The sequence below is a fragment of the Electrophorus electricus genome, chromosome 6, assembly GCF_013358815.1.
Source record: "Electrophorus electricus isolate fEleEle1 chromosome 6, fEleEle1.pri, whole genome shotgun sequence".
Lineage (NCBI taxonomy): Eukaryota > Metazoa > Chordata > Actinopteri > Gymnotiformes > Gymnotidae > Electrophorus > Electrophorus electricus.
The window spans coordinates 17,899,135-17,908,521 of record NC_049540.1 but is presented as its reverse complement, the minus strand read 5'-3'; the positions used below and the strand labels follow the sequence as shown (position 1 = coordinate 17,908,521).

The window sequence follows — 9,387 nt, the reverse complement described above, 5'->3', positions numbered from 1 at the left end:
CAATCCTGTCTCCCACCACTAGGGGCAAACCCAAACACGCCAGATCGGGCTGGATAAACAGAAACTACGATGCGCTCAGCTAACACTGACGTTACACTTATTCACTAACCTTAAGCATGTTCCGAGGAATTTTTCAACATATGATTTGTAAATCGCTATATATATAACGTCTCCGTTACTGATAGCCACCTCCTACTGGATGGAGACTTTGAGAACCAAGCAGAGTTCACCTTTACAAATAGCAGCAAATGAAAACAAATTATTATTATTATTATTATTATTATTATTATTATTATTATTATCATTATTATTATCTAGGATAAACATATATTTGGATGTGTAAAAAAGCGTGCTGAACTACATTTGTTTGTTTTCATCTTCAATTCAAATGAATGAAATGGTATGCATGAGTAGTCTACTATGTATCTAAACCTTCCGAAAGCGTGTCTAGTGATGTGTCATCAGTGGGATAAACAGGCAAAACGGGTTTGTTTTTTTAGCTTGCCCTGAAATCTGTAATGTTTAATGGGTAGAAAGAATTTAGAAAATGTTTCACTATTTTGAATATTAGCCAAGAAGTAATAGTAATGAATAAGGTAAAACATTACGCATACACACGTAATCAATATGAATATCTGACAAATTAAGGTAAGCAGTAGGGAGCAGTAGGGAACTTAGTCCTGACCAGGATGTCCTTGATTATGTCTGGATTCTGTACAATTGTCCAGTAGAACTTAGTGGCTTAGTGCAGTGAGTCTGACCATGGCATCATTCGTTAAAAAAGGAATGCAGTTAGTCCCACTTCAGATAATATCACCTGGAGATATTTCTGCATATTTTCACAAATACAACATGCACAGCGTGTTCATTGTCTCAGACACACACACACACACACACACACACACACACACACACACACACACACCCACCCACCCCCACCCAAAAAAACAAACAAAAAAAAAAACAGTGAGGCTCTTTCAGGTTTCACGAATAGTGCAGAAACTATGAACACTGCATTTATATAGTGCCACCTGCTGACAAAAATCTGAAAAAGTTAAATCAGTTGTTTTGTTTTTTTAAGGACCTAACAAAAATGAAATTTGTCCCTATGCAAAAATCATTCTGTAATACAAACATCTTAGTAAATCTAAAATCTTTTTTTCACATATCATATATCATTATATATTAGGTTATATACTGTATAATATAGGTGTAATTGTATATAACAATTCAGTTTAAAAGAAATCAGTTCTAACTGAGTATAGTACAGATCTTGTTAACCTGAATAATTAATAAACATCATTAATTAAATTAAACAAATTAATACATTTCCTTCAATCTGTATGTAGATTGCATACAGCTGTATATGTCCATAGGTACTGAACCTCAAAGATCTATGAACTCCTTGTTTTACTGTCTAGTGGATAACAAATCCTGGTTGTGCCACAAATTTTCTGCAACTGTGCAAAAACAAAACTGAATTTCTTATTATTGAAACTGGAGAACAGACATAGGCATAGTTAGAAGGCTAAAAACTGTCCAAAACCTGGATGTAACCTTTGACTGCAACTTTTTAAAGAATTATGTAATGTTTGAAAAACTCCATTCTATGTATCCATGACAGCTGCTCACCAGATGACAGTGAAAAACTTAAACATGCTTTTATATAAACTTTTTTGGAACTACTGTAACACCCTTCTTTCTGGTTTAGCAAAGAGCGCCATCTCTAGCTTTTAGAGGGGGTATATTTTTACATGCAGGAAAATGAGGGGGTATATTTTACTTGTTCTGAGGCAGCCGCATTAGAAACCTAGAAGTTTCAGAACAGATTTGAAGATACTCTTAATGCCCTTCAAATGCCTTCACAATCTCACCATATTGTACCTTAGTGAAATAAGGCATGTTCCCGCCAGAGTTCTCAGATCTACCAATAGTAGCATGCTGGTCAGATCTATTGCCTGATTAAAAAGTGGCAAGGAAGTGCCACTTTTTTTTTTACTATTGCCATAACCTTTGGAATTTCCTTCCCAGCGACCTGAAGGCTTGTAATGATCTGGAAACATTTAAGAGAAATTTAAGACCCATCTGTTCAGGGTAGGATTTAATTAACCTTTATGTCTTCTGTATTTTTCTGTAACGCACTTTATAAACTTTATTTAACAAGTGATATATAAATTATTATAATTATTATTCTATTGAAATGTATATATGATCTGTGAATTAGGTCCTCAAAAAGCTTTGTTGCTACCAGAATTGCTCTCTTTATAATGGTTAGCACCATTGGCAGAAGATGAGAATGCCATGTATGTATGTACCTGTTATGACTTATCAATGTGGAACTTTAAGTGATGTAATAAAACAGAGAGGCAAAGACATTCTAGGCAACCATTAACAGCCATATAAATACACGCCATTCATTTTGGGGTCAGTTACCTCAATGTCAATGACTCTAGTTCTTTGCAGTTTTATTTTCAAATGTTTAAGATGTTCTATCTGAATGGGATTTGGATGTTCTGTCCAAAGTAATTTCCTACCATAATAACTCTGCCATAAAAACTGAGGAGTTTAACATTAGGTGAGTTCAGCATATTCCTACTTTCAACATAGAATTTTCCATGCACACTCACATTTCTGGAAAGAAGTACTGTCCAATAAAATCAATACATACAATTTGTGATTGACTAGCCAGTGTTTCATTTGTCAGTGTGTTATAGTCCTCATAGTCAGTGTGTTTGTTCATCATAATCATTGAGTCAATATGCTGGTAAGACTATCCAAATGTTAAACCACAAGGCCAGTCTCAGATCAGCAGCAAATCTGACAAAAGTATAGCTGGAGAAGTTCTGACCTTAAGTTTTCACCACATTAAACAATTTTTCCATGTAACATTCTTCAATGTTTATCATAGAAAACCACATCAGTGCAGTATTTCCTGGTACACTGAGATGTAATCAAGGTTATAACAATAAGAGCATGTCAAAGGGGAATGACCTTATGATCACAGAGTATAGTGTTAGCTGGTAACCTAAATTTGTAGAGTTAGCACTATATAGTCACCTAGACATTTATTTATTAAGTACTGCAGCTTTACCATGTTATACAATACTTTATAGGTGTTAAGTGATTCTTTTCTGCATGTATGATGTTTTATTGTTCTTTTGGTATTGGTAAATTGGTAAATTCTTGTCACTTGGTTTGGGCTGAAACTAATGTAAGCATTAAGACTGGCTAAATCTATTAACGTCAAAGGTGTTTCTACTGTCCATCAGTGTATGGCTAAAATCGGCATCCATTCACTTCACTGGTCAAGGAGAGCTGATGAAAACCTAACGCAAGGGAAAGACATGCCCTAGGGCTTACTGTAACATATCCTGGCAAGAAATGACATAATTTTACCTCAGCTCTGAGCTGCTGATAAGTCTTAAATACTTGAAACAATTTGTGCGAAGACTTTATTTTAGATTCTCTGCAACAGCGGCCATATATCTTTCCAATACCTAATAGTGGAAAAAACTTGTGTAGGTATACTATATGGATTTAATGTTGTTTGAACATTTTAACACATAGTAAACCTAACATGAACTTGTACATGGACAGCAAGTTGATTACATTCTAGATCACTGCTGATATTTTATGGATTTTTCCTTAACACACGTTTTGCCTAAAGCACACCATAGTTTTACTTCACTAGCAAAGTCAATTTTGTTACAAAAAATTGTTCAGTACAAATGGGTAACCTCTATGCTACAACTTAATTTACATTGGCTTTTCACCAACTGAACCTCCCTTTCAAAGTTCATTTATTTAGACGGTTATGAGTCACCTGACTGAAATAGGCCTATTAACCTATTAACTTAAGGTCTACAGAACCTATATATACCAAACCAAATAGCCTAACAAACGTCATTGTGTTGTGAAATGTTTCTTCTGTAGCCTTTTATAAAACTTCACTGTTTTATGATGTTTACTCTCCTATAAACTTCGAGCCAAGAACAAACTGAATTGCTTCTGTGATTTTATGGGAAGACACAGTGACATATGTGCTCACCGTGGAAGTCGATTTTCTGATTTTGTCTTACCAGCTAACTCAGGAGGTGATCGGATTTTTCTGACAGCGGTCTGACAGAGTCACAGTCGACACAATTTATTCACAGCAGAAAACTTTCACTTCTCTTGCTTGGTCCTTGCCTCTTGCATTGCTCACTTGCTTTTGTTTTCATATAACTTTTTTCAGCACTCTTTAAAATGGATTATTTGAACGAAACAATTGATCCCTCATGTTTACACGAGCCTCCATTGGCCCTCGATGTCATACATCGTAAGTGACCCATATTTACCCGTACCTGTATTTTGATTAATTATTGATAAAGGTCGTAATAACCAGTAGACCAATTATGTCCTCTAATGATTTACATTAAACTCACACGGTTTACAATGTAGATTAAAAAATTTGAAGTATGTGTTAAATTTTCAGTAAATTTAGAAGCCTACCTAATACTAACAGCACAAATAAGCTAGTCTAATTGTAAGACATCTGTCTCTCTATCAGTAATAATGGGCATTTTATATCCTGTATCATTGTATAATGTAGTCATGTCTTGATAATTAAGACTACCCTCTGCTCATAAATTATTTAAGTACCCTATAGGTTAGCTAAAATCCATGGTGCTTACAAGGTTCTGACAATAGCAATACTGATGAAGTAATACATATAGGGAATAATGAGGGTCAGTCTATAATGCACTGCAGAATAAATAATTTGTTTTTCCTCAGATGACTCTAACCAGGACAGGTATTTATCAAATGTGCTTTTATTTGATGCAATACATTTCTGTTGCTTGCTGCAAAAGAAATGCATTCTCAACTTTACATTAGGGCAGTCCTACATGCCAACCAGTTGATGTTTTTTCAGGGGGAGCGTATCTATTTTCTCAGGGTCCCATGCTCCTAGGGTCCTTTGTCCCCAGTTCAATATCCTGTTAACACGTATTATCCTTCCTAAACCTAACCCTAATTGTAGGCCTATCATATAGAGAGCCATACAGCATACTACTGGAGAACATGCAACCTCTTTGATGAGTTCCCACAATAACCCATGTCATTTTGAGCAAACACAGAGCTGGGGAACACATTTTTCAGGTTCCTATTATAACCTATATAGAGCTTAGGACCCAGGGAATATAGGATCCTTGGAGAGCACTTATGTAGAATCGGGGAACATAGGAACCTAAGAACTGAGGATCGTTTGTCATGTTCTCATTATATGCTATATAAATTTGGAGGACATAGGATTCTGGGAATATAGGAGTGACCTGTTCTTAGACTCAGGAACTGGGACTGTTAATTAGCTACAAATGTAGGTGGAGAATGAAAGGGACTGACCATGCCTTTTTGAAGTTATCTCAGTAAATTATGATTAATAATTTACTGATTCAAACTAACCCACCCTCTCTCTGTTTTTCTGTTTTCAGAGCTGGATATGTTTGGCGTTGCTCTGTACTCTATCCTCACATTCATGGCCAGTGTGTCACTGTTACTGTATTTGGAGGAGTGTGTATACATCTACAAAAACGTTCCATCCCCAAAGAAGACCACTATCATATGGGTCAATGGTGCTGCACCAGTAAGATTTTTTGCAATGACCTTGCATAAAAACTCTACATGTGTATAATGCCCTGGCACGACTTAATTAGACAGTAGAAAAACAAAACACAGAAACCTGAAACTCTCTAGTTGTTAGCTAGTATTGGCTTAGATCAGCTTTTACCATGGAGGTTTAACCTTCTGTGTGAGGAGCTCTGTTCTATGTGTACCTGGCAGGTCATTGCTACAATGTCTTGTCTTGGAATGTGGATCCCAAGAGCCACTATGTTCACAGATATGACCTCCAACTCGTAAGAAACCTTTTAGAGTCATTGTGATTGAGTAGAAAAAATGGCACAAGTCCATGTCAAGTAATGAGTAACTTCCACTCTATTGGGCCATTTCCACTTATATTTATTAAAACAGCAATATTTCCCATGTAAGGCCCAATGAGATGTTGTAAAGAAAGTGAAAATTGCTATGTAAATTTGAATATTCCTCTTGTTCTCCCTGAAGGTACTTTGCAGTTGTAATCTACAAGGTTCTCATTCTCATGCTTGAGGAGTGCGGGGGCGACGAGGCCTTCCTACGGTACTCAGAGAGCCAGATGTTCCGGATCAACACGGGACCCTGCTGTTGCTGCTGCCTGTGCCTTCCCAGAGTGCCCGTCACACGGTATAATCTGTTCATTGTTTTCGAACTCACTGAGCCTGGCTCAGTGGTAAGATAAGTCATGGCTATCTGCTGTGAGATGTATGAGACACAGAAGAACACGACATGGTACAGGCGTGTATGCTTCATCGAGCATTAAAGTGAGCTACAGTGAGTGAGACCATAGATAGGGTAGAGAGCATCTGAGGAGTGGCTGCAATAAACTTTACTATGACCACACGTCATACTACTCTCAGAATAGTATCGTAAGCAGAAAAATATTTATCAGAAACAAAATTCTCAGAACAACATTCCTCAAAAACGAATTGCATTTGTATCTTCAGGCAGATGCTGTTCCTGCTAAAGCTGGGGTCTCTTCAGTATGCCATTATGAAAACCGTCCTGTCCATCTTCTCTGTTGTCTTATGGACAAATGGAAACTTTGACCTCTCGGATGTATGCCATCACAATACACCATGCACATGCCACACACACACACACACACACACACACACACACACACACACACACACACACACACACACACACACACAATATTACCTAAATAGCATTGCATAAAATTGCATGTTATCAGGTTTAGGGATCACTGCAGGCTATGGTGATCACAATTCCTTCTTCTCTTCCCTTACCGTTGTGTATTCATACCTAGCTTGAAATCACTGGAGCCGCTATCTGGATAAACCCATTCATAGGAGTCCTGACTCTCATTTCCCTGTGGCCTGTAGCCATCATGTTCATGAATATACGCAACACACTGCGCAGAGTCAAGATCATCCCCAAATATGCCATGTATCAGGTCAGTGTGTCCAAGTTACCCACTGATAACTCAGGTGTAATAATTTTGTCAGAAATAACAGAAAACATTATTTTCTAGTTTTCTTCAGGAAGATTAGTGTAAGATTTTGGTGCGGTTCCTATGCCTGTTAAAAAACTATCGCCCTGTGAAATCAATTAGCGTGAAAAATGTGAGGGTGGCAAGAGTGACACCTGGTGGACAGTAAATTCATACAAGGCCTCTACTTCAGCAGAAGTTAAAGTTACTTGGTGACAAATTTTGTAACTTGATTTTGTAGGTTTAAAAAGTCTTTTGTCTCTGGGTGCTTTCAGCTGGTCCTCATCCTGAGTCAGTTGCAATCAGCCATTATCAGTATCCTGGCCCTTGATGGCACCATCGCCTGTGCACCGCCATTTTCTTCCATAGCTCGAGGATCTAGTGAGTCTTTCTCCCTCTCTGTGCCTATGATGACAGTGTAATTAATTAATTCTATAAAATAAAGTAGAACACTACATATCAGTACACTCATATTACAGTTTATGTTCATTATTAAATTTTTGTACATAGCATCTTTTACATTTGAATTTGCTCAGATTCTTTTACTATAACAATGTTGTGCAATAAATATGTCATAAATATGTACTTTGACTACAGTTTTAGTTTCTTGTGGGATTTATATTGGAAAAAAAAAATTCAATTAATGAAATGTAATAACCTAAGATAATAAGGTGGAGTATGTGGAGTTGTGAACCCATAGGTATTTTGTAGTGTTGTTTCTGCTAAAAAAAAAAAAAAAAAAAAAAAATCATTCTGTTATCATTTTACCTAGTAAAATAAATTAAGTTAAGTTAATCTATTAATTCTGAGTAGACATATCTAAAACAAATATTGCAGAGAATGATTGCTAAACTATTATTTATTTATTTGATGCTGTTATTAGATGGGGACTTGTCTAATATCATAATCTGTGTCTGTATAGTGTTCAGTCAGCAGCTAATGATTATAGAGATGTTCATCGTCACCCTGGTGACCCACAAGCTGTACCGGCGCACATATGACCTGATCACACTGGATCCCCATGAGAATGACAATGAGCTGAACAAGATGGTCAAGTTGCACACAGCCTCACTGGAGGAGCATGTAGCATGAGAGGGAAAGGAGACTGCACAGTTTATTTATAAAATGTGTCAAAACATTTCATGCATCTTATATAAAATTGATCAGTGTTGTTTAAATAGCAGATTTGTGTGTCAGTATTTTAAAGAGAAGTGTGCTATCACTGCTCATGTCTGTCCACAAGGTCTGGACCTAAAGTGCACAATCATTTTTTTTGTCCGTTCATGACTCTGTTATAGACTGATTACCTCACTTTGCCCCTCCAAGGGTGTGTAGAGGCTGTTATTTCCTGAAATACTGCAGTTCAAAGGTGAACCAGACATGTCGTAGACATTTTTGGTGTGTAATACATTAATATATTTAATTAATATTCAGTTGCATTGAACTAATTAACTAATTAGTTGCATTCTAATTATACACATACACAATATGTACAGTGAAAGCAGGTCTTACTAGTTGCTAGGTTTAGAGATCCAGGAAACATCAGTCATGGTGCAGAACCACAGCATACACATCCTAATGTAAAAACAAAGCATCGCATTTACAGTTTTTTCTGATTAACCAATACACATTTCTACAAACGTTAGACATATTTCTCAAAAGTAAAACCTGCTCGTAACCATACAAATTATTCTCAAAACCTTACACCTGCAAAGAAAAATTCACTTTTGACTGAAAAATTCTACACACTCCTCAAAACCAAATACATTTACATTTACAAATACACCACACAGAATGCCACACATATACAGTGGGTATGTATACACACAAACCATAAAGTTATACTGAGTGGTGCAAAACACAAAACAAAATACAAATACCTAAATAAATCAGCCACTGATTACATCATTTACAGTATTTACATTCATGTAACTGTTCACAAATTGACACATAAAATGTGATGATTCACAAAACAAACTTCTGAATTGCTATATTGAAATAAATATGGGGGAAATGCAGTAGTGCAGCAGTACTGCGTGTATATATTTACATAAATACACAAAAAAACTAACAAAAATACTTTATCCACAAGAACTGCTCAATTGTCTTTGGAAATATTTCTTTGTCTTCCCTGTCCTCGTCTTTCTCTGTCTCTTCCTCTCTGTGGTCTGTCTTGCTCCATTTTTGTTTTTGCTAAGTTTGACTTTTTCCTGAATCAGTGTGTGAGTTTATGTGCCCCAGGCAATTAGGAGTAAATAATTATGCTGCACTGTGTTTTCCCATGTACGATGATGGTTTAC

At 36.4% G+C, this 9,387-nt stretch overlaps 1 protein-coding gene across 1 annotated transcript; it reads left to right on the top strand.

Moving 5' to 3' along the window:
- Nucleotides 1–4,245: 4,245 nt before the first annotated feature.
- LOC113583209 (organic solute transporter subunit alpha-like) lies at nt 4,246–8,179 on the top strand. Its single transcript, XM_027019409.2, has 8 exons — nt 4,246–4,318; nt 5,472–5,623; nt 5,821–5,894; nt 6,100–6,258; nt 6,579–6,690; nt 6,905–7,051; nt 7,363–7,468; nt 8,010–8,179. Exons 1-8 carry the CDS (start codon nt 4,246–4,248, stop codon nt 8,177–8,179), a joined length of 993 nt encoding a protein of 330 aa, XP_026875210.1.
- The last annotated feature ends 1,208 nt before the right edge of the window (nt 8,180–9,387 follow it).

What these genes read in the sequence shown, in the direction of transcription:
- LOC113583209 (XM_027019409.2), top strand. Translation starts at nt 4,246, where the DNA reads ATGGATTATTTGAACGAAACAATTGATCCCTCATGTTTACACGAGCCT. An exon ending in CCCAGAGTGCCCGTCACACG is followed by an intron (nt 6,259 to 6,578) that starts GTATAATCTGTT and finishes TTGTATCTTCAG; the next exon opens with GCAGATGCTGTTCCTGCTAA. An exon ending in GAAACTTTGACCTCTCGGAT is followed by an intron (nt 6,691 to 6,904) that starts GTATGCCATCAC and finishes ATTCATACCTAG; the next exon opens with CTTGAAATCACTGGAGCCGC.